Source organism: Clavelina lepadiformis, chromosome 1 (assembly GCF_947623445.1).
Source record: "Clavelina lepadiformis chromosome 1, kaClaLepa1.1, whole genome shotgun sequence".
NCBI classification, from domain to species: Eukaryota; Metazoa; Chordata; class Ascidiacea; order Aplousobranchia; family Clavelinidae; genus Clavelina; species Clavelina lepadiformis.
The window spans coordinates 18,656,674-18,676,917 of NC_135240.1; the positions used below are offsets into that span (position 1 = coordinate 18,656,674).

The 20,244-nt window shown below is 34.5% G+C and overlaps 1 protein-coding gene and 1 long non-coding RNA gene across 5 annotated transcripts in view; both read right to left on the bottom strand.

Annotated features, from left to right (window-relative positions):
• LOC143465550 (WD repeat-containing protein 81-like) overlaps positions 1-15,932 on the bottom strand; it is a 75,097-nt gene extending 59,165 nt beyond the window's left edge. For 2 of the 4 annotated variants that reach the window (XM_076963914.1, XM_076963905.1), the window contains exons 1-6: positions 15,129-15,888; positions 11,598-11,652; positions 7,895-7,997; positions 5,412-5,585; positions 3,227-3,409; positions 1,233-1,440 (exon numbers count right to left, since the gene is read on the bottom strand). In XM_076963914.1, the coding sequence (XP_076820029.1) occupies positions 1,233-1,440; positions 3,227-3,409; positions 5,412-5,585; positions 7,895-7,997; positions 11,598-11,652; positions 15,129-15,845 (1,440 nt within the window). In that variant the 5' untranslated portion in view covers positions 15,846-15,888. Of the gene's footprint in view, positions 1-1,232; positions 1,441-3,226; positions 3,410-5,411; positions 5,586-7,894; positions 7,998-11,597; positions 11,653-15,128 lie in introns of all 4 variants that reach the window. The other 2 variants (XM_076963923.1, XM_076963932.1) reach the window with 2 other exon arrangements.
• Positions 15,933-17,065: 1,133 nt separating this feature from the next.
• LOC143445407 (uncharacterized) lies at positions 17,066-20,054 on the bottom strand. Its single transcript, XR_013113817.1, has 2 exons — positions 18,575-20,054; positions 17,066-18,399 (listed from the first exon to the last, which is right to left on the bottom strand). It is a non-coding gene; the product is annotated as an uncharacterized LOC143445407 (long non-coding RNA).
• Between the last annotated feature and the right edge of the window lie 190 nt (positions 20,055-20,244).

Sequence of the window (20,244 nt, forward strand, 5' to 3'; positions counted from 1 at the left end):
TGACCAAAATTGAATATAGCAGTGATTTTACAACATTCATGAGTTTATTAATTATTGGTTTTCTCAAGCCTCGAAAAATAATGTTAAAAGTAGCTTTCTGTTTTTTTTATCATATGTACCCAAAACCTGGGTTTTGAAATTTTTTTGTGAATTGGAAACCAACCATTCGTTTTGAAACCAACCTACAGATACATTTGTCAAAAATTCTTTTTAAGAAGCAACAGCATATGTCTCATTGACTTCATTGAATATGTTTGTGTTTGTGATTTCAGGAAGTTTCTGACGTATTTTACATTTCATTCAATGATGCATGTTTTGTATTAATAACTGATCCGTGGTTCTTGTTCACTCATTATTTTACATCAGTGACAAGCGAATCAGTTTATCACACACCATATACATACAAGTTAAGGTTTAGTTGCAAACGTTTTTGTGAAGATGGTGCTTGAAGTTATTTCTACGTTTTGCCGACACAAAAAAAAGTAAAGGCTGACAAACATTGCTTTGGAAAAGATTCAAACTATTTTTAAACACTTTGTTGAATTTTTTCCACACTTAAGATGAACCTCAAATACCAGAACAAAAATATAATGCAGCAATAACAAAAATGTATCTCTACATTGATTCGAGCCCATAGCATTCATCCAGTTGTAATGTCGAAACAATGCAATTTTTTAGTTGTCAGTCACTTGTTCCTGATCTTATCTCACAGAAGTTTTAGATCATCAATTTTACTCATAAATGTTGCACAAACTTAAAAATCTTCGGGAGGCGGTGCGGCGCCACTCAGAAAGTTGACACCAATGGCTAAACTGTTAGGTAAGGTTGGAAAAGTTGTAACTTGTAAAACTAAACTGTAATTGAGCAATTGTTAATAAAGGATGTTGGGCTTTATTTTCTGAAAAATACATAAAACAAGATCTATTTTATTTATTAGATGTTATTTTAATGAAAATATGAATCTGCACATTTCCTGTTCAAACATAAAACCATGCAACTGTTTAAATGCAGTTTACTGGTTGTTTAATGATTTATACAGGCTATTTTTCTTTCACATCAACACTGGTATTGAAATTTGACGCAATCAACTTATTTGTCTCGATGAAGGCAAAACAAAATCTTTTGAAACCAAGATTTTAGATTGGGTAAATCAATAGTGCATACTTCACAAACTGCAACATCGTATGGTGCAACAAACAAAAATCTAAAACTCACAGAAATGCAAAACTTACAGAAATATTTTGTAATTGATGCTTTCTTGGATGTGGGATGTTGAAGAGTTGCACTATGCCATTCTTTACTAGCTCATTATGTTGATCTACTAAATGTCGGCAGACATTCATGGCTCTAACTGCATCTTTTCCGGACAGCTTATACCCAAAGTTAATATCGATCCAATCATGCAAATATTCTGATACTTCAGAATGTTCCAGCATTGACCTGTAAGAAAATGTGGAGCTCTAATCAAATATATTATAAGTAATAAGATTAGAAACTGCTATTCAGATGTGGATCATTGAAGCCAATGCAGAGGATTGTACAAACAACTTTGCATTTTGTCTTAATAAATAAAAATGAACACTGGTTTAAATAAAATTTTCTGGAAAAGTCCAGAAAAGGCCCACATTTTATTATTTAACACTAGAACGGCCGGAAAACAAGTTTACCTCTAACGGCCGGTGGTGTCGAAAACGACACCATCCTTAAAAATGTACTTTTTGAAATAATTTAACGAAAAACTCAAAACTAAATACTTCCGTAATGAATTTAGGATGTATTTTGCTTGTTCAGTAGAAACAAAAACTAGCATACCTACAGCAATACGACCTTTGATGACGTTGCACACATTTGTAAGAAACGAAAAAAAAACAATTTTTATGAGTTGAAACATAAACAATCATTATTCTGATGGTAGGTATCTTAACAAAACATTAACTATTTCAGAAAATGCTCATATGTTTCCTACACACAATATGATAATTGATAAGTCTTTAGAGTTTACAGCACGACCCATGTTGATCTATTTACGTTGTGCAGTTTTTGCATTCTGTAAGTTTTCAGTCGCCGTTTCAACACACCCCGCAAGTTGGCCTGCTGCAGTGACTTCAAACTGTAACTATATAGTTTTACGACTTTCTTCCGCACATTTCCTTCGCTTTCCAGATGGTCTTCTCTGCGCTGGGTTCACTTCTCTTTGGACCAAGTGGGTTCACTTCTCTTCACCGCGTAAGCATCCCTCAACCCCTCCATAAGCTGGATATTGAAGCTTCGTCGGCCGATTTTGCTACCGAAACATTTTCTGTGCAGAATCCAGGAATTTAGCTCTACTATGTCCAGAAGTTTTGTCCAAACAGCCAAAGGTCATCGTCTACTTGCTGCATGAGTTGTGTATTTTCTCGCCGTTTGGTCGAAAACGTCCACGCCTACCTTGTTTTGTTTTGGCCTACTGTACAGTTTATAGCCTGGCTCTGCTAATAGCGTATGGCATACAATCCATACGTTGTACAAAAACTGTCGTGTGCATTTTACAGTTCGCCTTCGCTGCAAAGCAAAGCGAGTTTTTATTGTACAAATGTACATGGACAAAGTACGTTTAGGATGTCATAAACTCTCCGTAAAAGCTGTATCTAAAGGAGATAAACAATCACGTGAAAAGATAAAAACTGGGCTAATCTGAAGTATATGATAGTTGCAAGAGTAATCATGCGAAATAAAAAGATTTTGTAGTCTACTGAACCTCTAAAATCATCTTGGTGTCGATTTCGACACCTCGGCCGTTGAAGGTATAACAGGTTATAAAAAATAAATCGAAAATAAAATTTCGGTAAATGTTACTTATCCAAACTCTTTCAAGAAAGTTAGGAAGCTACTGAAAATTTTATTTCGTTGCAACTGCTTTTACTAAAAAAAAATATACATCAAAATTCAAAAAGTGTCGATTTCGACACCTCGGCCGTTCTAGTGTTAACCAGTTAGTCTATTCCACCAGTATAAAAAAAATAGTCTTCCTCTGCGGAAAAAAACAGGTATATTTGACTACATGTGTCTACAATAGTAGTACCAACTGCATTTGACACAAAATATTAAACTTTTATGAAATAAATGGTCATCAAAATTGAAGAACTGTATTGACACCAGTTTACTATAAAGTTATTTAAACATCTAAACATCTTAAACCATCATAGTCAATTAAAATAAAAACAAAAATTGCTAGTAAAATATTTACATGTGTTTTGCAATGAAGTCTTCTGGTGACGTTGACCAACTAGGAGTATTCAGATGATTCATGTCGCCATGTATTGAAAAAAACACAGAACTGTCCATATAAAATTCAGGAATACATTCATCTGGAGTCCAGTCATGTATGCGTTGGATGCTTGCTGGGTATTCATTTGGTTCCCAATAAGCCCTGACCATAACCAATAATGAAGTTTCTCATATGCTACAACACTCAAAAGTTAATATAACAAGCCTTGGAAATAATTGATTGCAATTAACCATACTTTGGCAACTGTTCTTTTTAAAAGAGCGTCGCTCATGCTCCTCATTGAGAAAATGCTCCTGACTTTAGAAATTCAAAGGTATATGCAGTAATATTACCATCATCACATCAGGTGATTACTTGTTAATTGTCTTAAGTTTGTCTCAAAGCATTTTAATTTACAATTCAACTTAATTTTTTAGGAAACTTTTTTATATTTGTTCTTTCATAGTGTAGTTTGCGTAAAAAAACGAGCAACAAGCAGATGGCCCCAAAAGAGAAGCGCGCTTCCACTCACACATTCAATTTGAAAAAAGAGCTTTGCTCAAGCTCCTAACAAAAAGGAGCGCACTCGTGCCCATCTTTGCAATTATTTTTATTGATTTAGTATGAGCACTGTACGGAATTTGACCCTATGGAAAACTGACTTTCAAATAGTTATCGTAGCAATAGCAAAATAGAAGTCGCAATTCAAACTTTTGCAGTAAAGTGCAAAGCTAGAATGGTTGACTGATTTTACAGATTTTTCTGTTTTATATTTTAAGATAACTTTCATTGAATTTGTGCTTACTTGAACATACGATGCATTCTATGACATCAGACCTAAAATGTTCAAAACTGATTTTACCTTTGATATAAGGTATAAGGTATAAGGTAGGAGTTAACTAAAACAGTGCGTATTTTGAAAACACATAGGAATTCCCCAATTTTAGAAAATCTTTGAGGCCTTTGAGAAGAGTCTAAACAGGGTTCAATTTTAAAAAAATTTTGTAATCCTATTTGTATCACATCTTGCACAGGAAAATTAGCAGGAACAGCAAATTTTAAAAAATTTCCAAAATATGAACACTAGCAGTGAGGAGGTTTTAGTGGCGAGTTTTGTGCTTAAAGAAAAAAGTGGTCCAGTTAGTTTCAGTGTATAACCTACAGCCAGTGGATTTTTCAAAAAAAAAGCAAGCTGTATGCCAATACAAATGGTACTCACAGTAGGTTTGATCGATTGCCATAATTAAAGCATTTAGTATGATTTAGATACATCTGCTCCATTTTTAAACTATTTCATTATTAACAATGATACTGTATTGACTTTAAACAGAATAGACAACTAAATGTGTGATTAAGAAATTGTAACTGTCGAGTATAATAAACTTTCTTACATTGCCGTTTGTCATACTGTATTGAAATTGGTTTACGCGTACATGATTCTGGCATTTGCCAATCTTTGACATCAAAAAGCTGCAAAGAAAGCCGCCGTTTAAGGGACAAATTACCAATGTTTTTACTCGATGAGAAGCAAAAGGCTTCCAGAACACACAAAAAATGTCAATTTCATTACCTGGGTATTTTTATGGCACTTACTACGCAACTTAATGGAAACTTACATGTATAGACTTTACACGGCGTATGTAGCGTTGGTGATTTAAAAAATGGTTAGATAGAGACATCATAAATGGTCCATTTTTTTGTAATTATTCGATGTTTGCTTGAACAATTTATAAGTCATTATGACACTGCTTATTAAACCCTCTTCCTCTTGTTTCAAAAATTCAACAAAGTCATGTACAATGCGTTAAGCATTTGGCAACATTTTATGCAATCTTTTGTATGCGTTTTAAAGGCTATAATGACATAGCTAGGTGATGAGTAATCTAAATATAAACCACCATAAATCTTTACCACCTCTAACACTTTGGGACCACAGATCTAGCTACACAATGGCACTACACAACAATCATAAAATTACATAAATAGCAAGTAAGCGATAGTAAAACTGTAAAATAAAATCTTTTCCAGCATAATCTATCTTCATACTGTATCAGAAAAAAGATGTTACGATGCTACTAAGATTGCAGTATCAATAAACAAGACTAGAACAGATAAAAGCACTACCAATTGGTAACAGCAAAAAATAAAACCATGGATAACTGACCTCACATGTTTTTGAAGAATACCCTTTTCAATATGCCTCGCTTTGTATACGTAATATGTAATGTCTGACAACATGTCAGGAATGTGGTAAGGAATATCAACATCCAGTTTTGATGGAGTTTGAGAAGATACCATTGCATATTGCACACTTAACTGATTTTCGCCTTTATTCAGCCTATAAAAATATCATGATGTGTTATTTTGTTTTATTCATGTTTTATTCTACAGCAAGCAGTATATTAATGCATTATTGTAGCAATTCATTGAGAAGGAATCTAACGATATTGATGAAAAACTTTTCAAACGAAATCAAACCGATCCAGTTGGAAATATTTAGGTATATTTACAAATTTTAACTATTTATTGAAACCACACAAAGAGAAGAGCACTATAAACATTTCGAGAAAAAGGTGTTGCATTATGGATGCTTTTGATTTTTAAAACCTTCCTATATACCAAATTATAGCAAATATATACTCGTTCTAGCAAATATATTGGATAAGTACACTTAATTTATTGGCTAATTTAGGAACTAAAACAGTTCTACATGTCAGGGTATGATTTGAGCAGGCACTGGGTAAGACATGAGAGGGTCTGCAATTTTCTTCTTCATGCATGACGATTATTATACATGCATTGCATCACATTCATGCATTCATCCATGACAATTATATGTACCAGATTTCACTCAACACAATGGTTACTACACTATACAAACACTTAAATTACTGTATTGTAAATTTAAAGGTATTTAATCGTGTCCACGATTAATGCATCGAATTGCAGCGAAGGAAAAAAGGTGGCAAGTAAATTTTCGAAAGCACGTGCGTTTGAATAAGTTTGTAATAAGAGGAATGAATGCAAACATGACGGTCATTGTTAAAAAAGCCAATCATGGAAGATTTGAACACCAGTAAACGACTTATTCTTAAAAACACATTTGTACAGAATGGCGAGAAAGTCGGTTTTCAATAACACCTTGCTTTCATAAATCTGTTATTAGGTTAGGTTTAATCACATTTGCACCGTGATGCATGATTCATTGCGTGGTTACGATAAGGAAAAAACTTAGAATTTGTGAAGCTCGGCTTTCAGTTACGAAACTACTTGAAGTAATGTCACAAACTTGTAAGAAGTTCCGTCTCAGCAGACAAAAAAAAACTACTCGCTAATACTACAAAGCCGTCTTTGTATCCCATCTGGCAATATTGGAATGCAGACACGATATTAGAAGCTGACCTTTCTGAAAGTCGCTTAATAAAATTGTGGACAAAGACGCATAAGATAAAACAACAACGTATACGATGTTAACCAGACGTTGTGAATAAAGATTAAGTCTACAATATTCATGCTTTTGCATGATTTTTTCCTTATTATATAATTAATTTAATATCGCTGTAAAAGATTGCATCTAGTTTTGAAAGATCCCATTTAATTTGAGGTCAAAGCGTGAGATTGTTTATTGCAAGCAAAGCCAAGAACCAAAGCAAAATGAGCATTCAAATGGCGACATTGTACTACAGATCGCGAAGACTTCGCTTGCGCGCTTGTTTTGTTTACTTAGCTTAATTAAGTCAGCGAGGAAGGAAACTATGTAAGTTAAAAAACATAAAATATTTTAGTAAAAAATCTCTGTGTCAATTCATCCTTAAATGTTTTCTTTAGATGATATTCAGGGCTGTGAACTCGATCAATTTTCAAGTGAATTCAAATTCGAGTTCAGAAAGGTTTTTCAAGTCCGAGTTTAGCAATATTATTAAGTTCTACTTCAAGTTTTTCTGATTGATTTTTTAGTTTATTATAATTTCAAGCCACAAAACTTAATGAAGATTTTATTGTAATACGTATAACCAACCACCAAAATCAGTTAACAGTTCCAACTTTGAGTAATATAATAAAAACAACAAAACAAAAAAAAATTTGTGTGTCTATTGAAATTTGCATAACAATGAGCTTGGTAACCAAAGCTCAAGCGATGAGCAATCATGGCTGAATTTAACTTGCGAAAATACAGTTGGAGGATAAGGATCATGATACTAGAAAATTTAATGCAGAAGTTTTTAGGTAAATCCTGCATGATAGTGTGAAGTGATACATTTATAATTAATACTTCATTTTTAGACACAATTATTTGAGTGTCACACTTGCACTTTAAATTCCAAAAGAAAGCTTTGTGCGTAGGTCATAAGAGATCGTGAAACTTTTTGTGTGGTTGTGGAGACACTTTTTTCTTTGACGGCACACTGTCTCAGTGTCTTGCACTAGTTGTTTGTAGTGTTGCTTCTTGTTAGCTATTTATTTGGTGGCATGTTAATTTTACTGCTTATGTTGATGTGCTGCAATGCATACATACAGGCCACAATGCCACTTGAAAAAATGGAAAGATTATACAACAAAATGGTCCAAATAGAAAAAAAACGGATTTTAAGAAGGTTATTTCCCTGCATCAGTACTGTACTTTAACTATAAATTATATTTTATTACCTATATTTCGACTTATCCAACTCACGCCATCCACCATTCCACACAGATAAATCTGACACCCAAGGTATCATTGGATGGCAATGTGGATCATTTAGTTTTTTCCCTGATGAAGTAAATATTCGTATGTCAAAGAAAAAACATTGAAAAATATATTTGGTTCATATACAAATAAGTTTCCAAACACATCTGCAAAGTAGCAAAGCATAAGTTGCAAAGTTGTATAACTTCAAGAATTAATAAAAAAAGAAATATGCATAGCCTTATGTCTTGGACTCAAGGCTGTTCAGCAGAAAAAGATGTAGGTAACTGGTAAGTTTCAAGATTTCAGAAATATATCACTTTTAGAAAATCCGAAGTCACATGCAAGTGAACTGGGTGGTTATGCAATAATTTTAAACCAACAAAATTGTTTTTAAATATGGAAATATTAAGGCAGTTTAATTTTAACACAACAATGCATTTTCTTTTATTTTAGCAACCTTCAGTGAGGTTTATACAGCATTACCCTGTTAGATGATAAAAAATTTGTATTTTCTTTTATATAGTCATAAAAATACATTTTTTTAAGAAAATAAACTTTTAATAAAATTACTATAAATTACATTTCAATTAAAATGTGTAATAACTTGATGTTTTACTAGGATAAATGATTAAAGCTGGGTGTATTGCATAGACGTCGTTGCCTATAGTGCATGCACTGTCGACCTGGAAAAACCTCGCACTGTCTGGAAATGTGACTAGATCACACAAATGGCGTTACAGATCACTGGTATGGCATCATAATCTTTATTCTCGTACTGTCTTTGCTAGCATTGCAAGAAAAGCACAATAGGTATCAAAGACTGGCTGCATTACAATAAGCCAGGTTCTCTGGCCGACAAAATAGCCCTTTGTATTGCTCTATCTTAAAACACCTTGACTTCCATGACACTTCATTTAGAACACCAAAGTTTCAGTATGTTACTTCACCTATTGTAGACTAAATTTCAACGCGCAGAACATTTAGACAGCGCATCAGCCAGTATTATGGCTTGCTACCAATTAGTGGAGTAGTGAGTAGAGCAATATTGAATTCTAATCGCAAGATGACCAACATGTATATTACCATAGACGAAACAAGACCGGATGCGATATGTAATATTTTGACACAAGGTTGTCTGGTTTGTGTTTATCATTTTAATTACAATACTGCGTGCACCAATACAATTTAATTAACTTGTGAATTCGGCCTAAAGCCTACAATTTATAGGCAGGTAGTGGATTAATGAGAAAAAGTTCAATTGCATTTATAGGTCACAAACTTTGAGCTATGGTGTCAGCCCAAATGCTAAACACCTATCATTTAAAATTGTCGTCTCTTTGTTTTCATTACCTATTAGCAAAAAAAGATCAGCAAAATTAGATTTGTCCTGCGAATTACAAGCATTCACTTTAGCATGGAACCTTTCAGCAGCGGTAACAAACGAGGACATCAATGCGTACAATTCGGATGACACTCAAGTTGGTAAACAGTTGTCTTCGAGATGACCCAAAACGTTTGTCGAAGGAAAAAATTGAAGGGATTACATGCCAGGTAATGTTAGAAACATAGTTTTGCCAAAAAAAAACTGGGACGGGACTTCTATGTGACGGGTTATATACGGTAGACTACAAAGCAGATTCTTCATGCAAGTTTTCTTTTAACCTAATTGTTTTGTTGTGATTTCACTGTATCAAACCTGCTTCAAGTCGCAGGATTTACTTTCTTAGCATTATCGTTCTTTGTAATCTTCCTTTATTAGTAAGTTTAATAGGCAAACCTACAATACAGATGGTGAATATGCATTGAGTGCGTGATCGGGTCATTCCATATGAAGTTAACCAAAGCCATTAAAGAACATTTTCCTTAATCAATAGACTAATAACTAATATATCACCACTTCAATCTAATGAAAACTCATCTAAAATGCAAAAAGTGATAACACCAAACAGTTGATGATAGTCAAGTGATTCATAGTTCAGGGAAATTACCAAAACTTTACTCTGTTAAGAGGTTGATTATTTCAACCTGTAAGCTTCTCGAAAATCAATCATGTTATTTTATGACCAGATTAATATCTGGCCAACATAACTTAAATATTAATTACTATAAATATGAAAAGTTTCCAAGATAATGTATTCTATATTGCTCAATAAATGGATTAGTTTTTAGCGTTACAATTTCTTTCTGAAAAATGAATTTGTTTCGAACAGTTATTCTGAAGTATCATGTTTTGCTCCTGATTTCAAACGTGTTAAAATTCATTTTTCTATTACACACCATAATCAGGTTTTCTTGACATTAATAAAAAATGATTTGTCAGTTATATACACTGTGCACCATACATATTGGCCCCCTTTTTTGACAAAAATATTGCAACAAAAAACGAGAGAGGGTTATATGCCCGACCAAATATCTGAAAAAAATTTATGTCTAATCGGCCGAATTTTGTTCAAGCTATACACATATTTTATCATCTTTGAACAACAAAATTAAGGATTTTTATTCGTAAAGTAATTGTTCAAGTCTGTTGACTTGTTATTGAAAATCATGAATGTCGACATACCGGTAAATGAGATGCTTTTCGGCTGACATTCAACTTTCGTGATTAATGTCATTGCATTCTCAGCCTACTTTTATGTTAGGTTTTATTACATTGTGAATTCTGATGAAAGTTATTTTAACTAAACCATTTGAAATCAATACCTTATACGAAAAGAATAAGATAAATTTTATGATGGATGCTTTGAAGTCTTTCAATTGTATGACTTATTGACAATTTTTCAAAATGATTGCTTTAATATAAAAAATGCCTTGACGAAAATCCGGTTAAATTTTTCACCACGTAAAACACATTAGCTGCTCGTGTTGGCAACAAGGCGCTAAATTGTCATTTCGCTTAAACTTTTAAAGAAAAAAGGCGATTACAATGTAATGTATAGCGCTAAGGGAAGACTGTGACATTAACAGAAAATTTTATCAAACTAAAGCGATATCAATGTGCAACATTACGATTTATAACTGTGTTAAATAGACATACGAAATAAGACCAGTTGCGATAATTTGTTATTTGACACACTGTTATCTAATTCGTGTTTATCTTAATTACAATGCAGCGTGTACCAGCACAGTTTAATTAACTGGCGAATTAGGCTCATGATCTACATTTCATTGGCAGGTAGTAGATTCACATGCAAAAGCTCAAATTTTGTCTTTATCAATCACAAACTTTGTGCTATGGTGTTAGTATGATTAAACATTTGCCATAAAAGCCACTGTCTATTTGTTTTCATTACCACAAAGAAAAAAGATGAGCACAATGAGATATGTCTTGAACTTTTTCTTTTGTGGTTATTGTCGAACACTAGCATTTACTGGTGCATGAAACCCTTTTGCAGCAGTAACAAATGAAAACGTCAATGCACACAATTTGGATGATATTCAACTAGTGGTAAAAAATCGTCTTCTCTATGACGCATAACGTTGCGGTGGCAAACACGAGGTGGCTTATACGCCAGGTGTAAATTAAAGACATATTTTTGGCTTGAAAAACTGGAAGAGGGCTTGTATGCCTGTATATACGGTAATGGCTATGGCATAAATCAAGCCAAGATATCCCTTTGCACGTAATTGCACCTAAAAAATGACATACAAAAAACTACGAAATGCAGAAATATGACATACCTGCTATGTGGTTTAAGAACATCACATAATCGTAGTTGGAAATTCTGTTAGTTATCTGTGGAGTATAAGAAAACATTGAAAAGTAAGATAACTTTGCTTATTTTTAAATACTTTTTTTTTCAAATTTAGATATATGTGCAAGTTAAGTTTGAGATCGGGTAACCACAAAAATATATTATAGCCAGCCGAAATTTTCAAATGTCCAACAAGTGAGATCAATGGCGGAGCCAGCCTCAGAGATGATGATGTCAAAGATGCCTCAGATTTTTGTAACAAAATGAAATTATACCTAGACATGTACCCGGTGGTGGGATTTATTCTATTTAGCAACCGATTTGCCTCCTTACCCATTGTTGAAGGTCAACTCATTCTTTGTATGGGTATTAAAAAGTACAAATATTTAGGCAATAAATTTATTTACCATAATAATCCATATAATTCCATACCGACAGTTCATTGCTATTATGTGAAGCTGCAGTTGAATGTTTAACTCTGGTATCATAACACAACCTCCTTCTACAACAGCCAGTGGCAAACTGACTGTTACAGCTTTATGTCTGTTCTGTTGTGATTGATGGAGAGAATGGTAGATGGAGCAACTAGTTGTATACTTTTAAGTTGCTGGCAAATATGCACGGATAACATTTGAGCGTCTGCCAAACGTATGTTGTGGCATTGACGGTGGTACGATTAGAAATGGATGTATAGAGGAATGATACCCTTGAGAGTGAGTCTAACTGTCTAACGTGGGAGCAGTTTAAACACATCTGAACAGAAACTGTAAGAAGAATGAACATGTTTAGTTTTGTATTCTCCAATATGATTTGTACATATATAAATAGGTTTTATATATATATCATAAATCATGTATGTACGAAGCTGCTACCATGTCATTAGCTTTTAAAAGATTCAAAGACGGTCACTGAAGTTCTTTGTGCAAAAGGAGTAGTAAGAGAAAGTAGCTGACGAAGCATAAGAGCAATAAAATTGGTTTCAATTGAGCCAAAATACTGACAGAAAGATTTTGCTTGGTGATGACAAGATTTATCTGAAATAAGATCTTTGTTTCATTGAATGCGAGGAAATGTCAACAAAGGCGCTAACTAAATATCTTGAAATGTTCATACTGAATCATTTCTTGAAAGCCATCGAGTATCGCAAAATCGTTTAAGACGGCATACTTTTACATTTTCGTTGCATTGTTCTTCGAACATAGTGGTTATTAAAGGACTCCTTGAGAAAAAACATAAACATTTTCCATCATTTCAAAAAATTCTGATGCAATCAAATTTTTTGCAGACATACCAACATCACATCGTACATCAACAATTGAACCAATGGGCAAAGCAGTGGATATAAATTTTTTTGGATTAGTAGCCCGAAGCTTAGCTGCTACACCATTGTAGCAGTCACTCATGTTAGCAGCCCCATTCTATGATCTGACCAGCAATGTTTTCAATTTCAAGGCCTAAATTCGTAGTTCCTGTCACCATTGCTTGGTAAATTGCTGATGCAGTTCTTCTGCATTTTAAAACCGCAGCTTTTGGAAAAACCACTTGTTCTTCCCCGTTTTGTAGCGCTCTTCAAACTTTGCTTTCACCTCCCGCCTAGCTTTTCTTCGGCCTGCTGCGTCACGAATGGATTCTTTGTTAACAGCCGCTTTGTCAATGGGAACATCTACGTAATGTCAGTAGTTTCATCTACAACCACAGTAAAAACTTCCGCTTTTTTAATCTCCTATCGTACCACGCGCAACACATAGTAGCTCATGGACTGAATCATTTTTTTATGAATAACAGGGCAAGTGTAATTTGCATTACGACGATAAAGTTTTTCTTTCCACTCTTTCAATATAGGATCTTAAGTCATCATCAAATCAAGAAACTCTTAAAAAATTTCCCCAGTTTAAAAAAGAAGACGACTCATCGTGTCCACATATTGGATAATTTTGACGACATAAGGTTGGAAGAAGATTAAATATTGTCAACAGTGCTGCTTTGTTTAATGCCGCATTTTCTACTTCACATTTTCATTGTTCAGCAATTTCTTTAGGTAGTATTTCTGAAACCCTGTGCTGATGTTGGTAGACGTCGGCTTGCCATAAATGGGAAGAGGTTTTCAAATGTTGTTTAAACTTGTCATCACATTTTTTCCAGGATCGCATCCCAGTTTTGTGGAAAGGAAAATAAATTTCTTTGTTGTATAGCATGCAAGGAAAAAAGAAAGAGGCATCTTGCCTCGGAGAATACTCCAGCCAGTCATACTTACCATACCAGTGTGGGTAGAATATTCGTGACCCGGTCAAAGGATATGCTCCCGTAATCAAATCACTTGCAAGAGGTCTGCAGGTCCAAATTTTAAATGCTCTTGAACAAAACTAGACTTGTTTGTACATGTCTCCAGCACAAGTATCCTACCTGTTGGATTGAAAAACTTAAATTTAGCCACTGTAGCAAGTGACGATGGTTCAAGGTTAACATCAGTATTTCGGTCTGACTTTGCTGGAACAACAACAGCTTCTGCAGGTGAGCTATCAAGATAGGTTGCATTTTCTTCAAGAAAAGAATCTGGGGTAACCTTTTTGCCAAAAAATGTAATTTTTTGCATTTTGTGGAAGTGATTTTCCAAAATCTTAACACTAGCATGCATACTCGCCAAATGTCGTCTGAGCGACATGTGTCATACCAACCCACATTTTGAAAGGTATTTTTTTGTTGTTGACATTATATGACATCACAATGTTATGTTGTATTGTTACGTTACGACTTTATATGTTTTTCTGACGTTGGACGAATAAATACAATTATTTTGTAATAAGAGATTTGCAGTTTAAAACTTTGAAGTGTTAATCCAGTTACATTATATCATGAACCCTTAATCTAATTGTGCGAAACTATAAGTTAAACACTATAAATTACTGCCAACTCAGTGAAACTATGTTGAGCGGAAAGAGAAGTATCATGTTTCATACATGACGCGCGATGATATGTTACACGAAGTGTAAGTACAAGCTAGAATTTCCATCGAGACATAGTCTCCTTGTCCCTCCGGCTGGATCCACCACAGGAAGCACAACAAAACCTTGGAATGTTTTGGGATTATGTGGAATTTGTTTGACTTCTTTTTGGCTTGTATGTAGTATATAATCAGTAGCCATTTAATCGTAGGGAATCTTTCACAGCCTTTATTTCTTGTATGACATTATTATTAGATTGATAGATATATTTCCAGTTTATTAAACCTGATTTTAAAAAATGATGTAGAGTATTCTAAGACATTATACTACAAAGATTTCATTACACTAAGAGTGATTAGCAGAAGAGATTAATTATTAACCTGTCTCACACTGGAAGTGTGTATTTTAAAACAGTTCTGAACTAGTCTAAATGATAGAGCATACAACTAAATTTAATAATAATCAAAAACATTAGGTATAATGACACTACTTTTGTCTAAAAGTGTCTCTAGCATCAATAGTGATTTATAAACTGTTTATAAACAATCAGTAAACTGTTATATGTTATCACTTACCCAACTTTTTAAAATTTCCTGAATAGAATTTATTCCCAAACTGCAGCCGTCGAAATTAAATTTATTTTTACGGTGTTCATCTTGGTAATTTTGTAGACCATCAGAAAACATCCTGAGATTTTCCAATATATCAAGTTTTATCCAAAGTCTATTATCTATGCTCATATTCTCCCATGATACAGAAGTCATGTCCAACAATGGAAAAGTGTCATAGAAAAAACTGTATGTTTTAAGAAGCTGGAAAAGCACAAACATGGGACAGCTACTTGTCTTGTTAAAAACATATGGGCTGTACATCAAAGCATCACTGACTGTATAAATTTCTTCAATATTGAAAAAATGCACATTTTTACTGTTTTCGTGGATCATAAACTGTGTTAAACAGTTTGAATGAAGTGTACTTTTACCAACTAATTCAGGTTCATTGTTTTCATCCACCTGGGAAAAACTGAATGTGGAGTTCAGTTTGAAAACGTCTTTACAGAACAGCGCATTCGGTAATGTATCTTTTTCAAAACTGTCCAAGTCTAAATCACTTTCGCTAACCAATGGCGATCTAAACCCAATTCTTGAATTAAAGTAGGCTTTATACTTTTCAAGCAACTCCTCTTGACCATGTCTAAAGTCTTCTTCTGCAAGCAGTTGGTAGATTAGTCCAAAGCTTTTATACTGGGGGTAAAACGTCAGAGCTTTTGTATAGAAGTAAGTATTATGCATAATCAGCAGTTAACGGTATGTTCTAAAGCATAAAGAATATAAAATGAGTAATATAACATCGTCATCGATCTAATTTAAATCACCATTATAAGCTTTGAAGTTACAGGCCTACATACTGACATACAGAAAACTAGAGTTCTGGAAACAGTGTTACCGGTAGGCTATAACCTAATGTGTCAAGAAAATTTTGCAATTGGTCCAAAATCCAAGAAGCATCCAGAGGTCGTCCTGGTTGAAAAATTTGTTGCTTTTTAGATAGAAATTCGGCGATTAAAATTCCCCATTTGGTTAGTCTTTAATCTGGGACTTTACCAAGAAAATTGGAAAAATCCAAAGATATCTTCTATGAATAAGGTAGTAACCAGTGAGCCCTCATTTGTTAAACACTTTTAAACGTTTGGAGAAGGTTCACTTCTTTAATGAACGTCAGTTCAACAGAATGCACCAAATAGTTCACAAGTAATTTCTTTGTAGCTACTTAAGTGTTCTTAAATGCATAAGTTGTAATTAAGTTGTTTTGCAGTTTATAACCAATTCTTTGATTGGTTACCAGTTGTACTCTTGTTTCAAACTTTTTAAACTCTTTTAAAAATTTAGAGAGGTTTTTAGAACAAACAGTGTAACAAGTAGCACGTGAAAAGCAATAATTGTTTATATATAAACAATTTAGCAAGTGAAAATTTCTTTTATGCTCATTGGCTAGAAATGGCGAAAATATCAATGAAGGTAATGAAACTTAATGAACAATAACGGTAATCAGCGTTTCCGTTTTTCTTATAACCACCAGAGCTGCGTCACTCAAGTTAAGTACCTGACTCGAGCACTACTTGAATATCATTTTTGTGGCACTCGAGTATTTATTTCGCAGTACTTGATAGTTTAAAAATACTTCAGTTTGGTACTTGTTTATCAATTTTTATAATAAATTTGTTGCTGCATATTAATCTGTGACTGAAAGATTTTATGTACAGTTGTTTATTGAAGTCTACGTCACATTGCCTCGTCGATGGTTAATGAGCTCAATATGAGTCTCTTTATGACCTCGATCTTGTTTTTATCAGTTAGGGTTAAAGCTTATTTCGCTTACATCCACCTACTGACGTCTGGAACAAAAAAGCACAACCAGCAGCAAATGTACAGATAGATACTGAAACAATACTGAACAATCGCCACAAATGTTAATTAATAATTGTCATCATGTCTATTAGTCAACATCAATGTTAATACCTTAGTAAGACACGATCAATACTTCACTCGTAAAGCTATTGTTCACTTATAACATTAGGCTACAAAATTTTTTTGTGCCGAAAATATTTCAAACAACTTGTCCCCACGGGCCACGTGCAAGCCTGGGATCACGAGAAGTGACCGTGAACAAACTCACCGGCGACAACTGGTAGTGGACAACTGACCGGCAACAAATTGGCCGGCGATCAAATTAACCGTGACGTAAATTGGCCGGCGATGAAATTAACCGTCGATAAATTGGCCGGCGATCAAATTAACCGGCGACAAATTGGCCGTCAAAAGGTCAAAATTCTAATTCACTATCTAGTCGCTATCTAGTCACTATCCAATTTAGTATGTGTATTGCAGTCAAGGTTGCCACTCGTAGAGTTTTTTGGCCCCTTGTAGGGTGTAGGGTGACCCTACGGGTTTTTCACCTTTATTCATAGATTTCCTATTATTACATGCATTTTCCCGGTCTAGACGAGTTGTTTGATGAGATTATGAAACAATGCGTTGTAGCCTATCTCATGTTGTAACAATGGACTCATTGCAATAACAATGGACACTTTAGTTAAGTAAATTGTCAGATTGAAGCTGTACGTCAGGACTCCCACGGTCAATTTACCTCCCGGTCAATTTTCATTCCGGTAAGTCTGTTCCCGGTTAGTTTGTTCGCGGTCAATTTACATCATAGTCAGTTTGTTCGCGGTCAATTTACGTCACGTTCAGTTGTCCCCGGTGAGTTTGTTCGCGGTCATTTTCCCGCGGTCATATGTCGTGGAACCTAAGAGAATGTCCCCCAACATGTCGCTGGTGCTTGTTGTGCAAAAATTCACGTGATTGCAACATACGAACAAGCTAGTACAGTAAAATTGGCTTGATAAAATCACAAATAAGAACGCCAGCTACTTATTGCATCCACTTTGCCCGGATACGAAGTTTTATATTAAAAATAAGCCATATATCTGTGATAATATTATAATATACAGATCGAATACGATATAGAATTCTCGTTTTGGAACATCGGCTTAGCGAAGCATAACATTGCATATCGATATATACTGCTTACTGAATGTTACGTTGCGCAGTCGTAACAAGTGAAAAAGAAAAGGGTAAAGGAAAGATTGCAACGATAACAACAGTATTTATATGGCACACCAGTTCAAGCGAGGTAATTTATCTGAACGTGATTGAGGAGAATTTAAGTTTGTTCAATAACTGAATTGTAAAATCCCAAAATAAACTTTCAGCTTTTACAAAACAACCCATGACTCATGACGTAACCGTCACATAGTCTCCCTTCTCTTCTCAGTGGGAAGCTTGCCTGAAAATGAAATTGAAAGGCAAGCTGAATTCGATAAAATTGTTTCTTTGGTTAAAATATTTATTGCAGTCAACAAAACAAAAATTAAGTACAGTACAATGACAGAGCTCTGCAAATATAACAAATATTGATACACCTTTTCACTTGATATACAAAACATGAGACATAAGCTTACAGAAGTGTCGCATTTCCCTTGCGTGTCGAAGGTTAAAAAATGAGCGATCACGTCTGCGTGTGTCTTTCCGCGGCTGTAGCAAGCCTTGTTTGCGGTAGTAAGATGCAGTTTGTTGCCATGTCCAATGGACTTTATTTCTTGATGCATAAGAAATATCTACAATAGTTTGCTCGTGCTCTCGGAGATGTACAACATGTTGGTTAGGTGATCAAAGCTTCACCACATTACCCAGGTATCAATGCCAATAGTTATGTTGTTTTCGAATTTGTCTTGTTGCTTATATTAAAAATTGAATTTCGTGAAAGCTTCCTCGTTGATTAGCGTTCGTAGTTGACTGATCTTGCTGTTAAAACTTGGTCATCAAAACTTCATCTATAGTTGGTAACATTCTTTCTCGCTCAATGTGCAACTAAGTCAGCATTTTCGAACTTATCAGGGTATCAATTTATGACAAATAAGGATTTCGTTTGTATATTACTTGTGTGAAGTATTACACTACAAACATATTCGCTGTAAAGACCGCGTATACTGGCGGCTGTTGTTACTGGTGAGCGAGGTACAACTGATGGTTGATAACTTGTTTCGCTTCCGACCCGCTTAATTCTATCTATACATATTGCTAAATGATAAAGTTCCCATTACTATTTATCAGACACAAAGGCCTTGTGCCTTCGGGCAAAGCTTACTGAATGTTACTTTGCGCAGTCGTAACAAGTGAAAAAGAAAAGGGTAAAGGAAAGATTGCAACGATTACAACAGTATTTATATGGCACACCAGTTCAAGCAAAGTCATTGAGAAAAATTTAAGTTTGGTCAATAACTGAATTGTAAAATCCCTAAATAAAATTTTAGCATTTACAAAACAACCCATGTTTCGTGACGTAACCGTCACACTCTCCTGCGTTGTAAATATTGTTTTTCAGAACACAAATAAAAAGACTTCGGATTGAATAAAAGTGACTTACTCACACCCTGGCAAAGAAGATGTGAACCATGAAAAATGGATTTTCAAGATCGCTTGCTCCAAGATCAAACCGGGCATCAGATATGCTCATCTCTTCCTGGCACTTACAGTACATCACCAACTGATTAAACCATCTGGCTGGACACGAGTGACGTGTCTGACTATGTCCTACTTCTGTTCACAACCGACCTGTGTAAAGATTCTTACCGCGTAAACAGGCCAACTGAACGGGAAACTAGTCCCATGGATGGAGTACATTTTAGTGGGGTTTTTCTTCTTCCATCCAGACACACAGGTCGGTTCCATCTTGACGGTGAGACAACGCTTATGTTCTGCCAAACTGTAAGAATAACTTTTGTTTTACATTAAATGTTATTAAATTACTGTTTTTGTGTAGAATTATGTTTTAATAATGTGTTTATAATTTGGGTTTGGTGGCCGTGCTGACTCTAAAGTCTTTTTTACATTCTCTGATTGGTCCGTAATGCACGTTTTTGCCCTCAGGGCCTTGTCATATTTTTCCTGTCCAATTTGTGGAAATTATTTTCGATAACTACTAACATGTTTGCGAACACCTGCGTGAGCACAATTTCTTCCTTCCCCATATTGAAGACGAAAAATAAAATGAATGAATGATTGAAGAAGTTATTACAAAGTGGCAACAATAATTCCAAAATTTAACTATCCGCGTATAACTTCTGCGAAC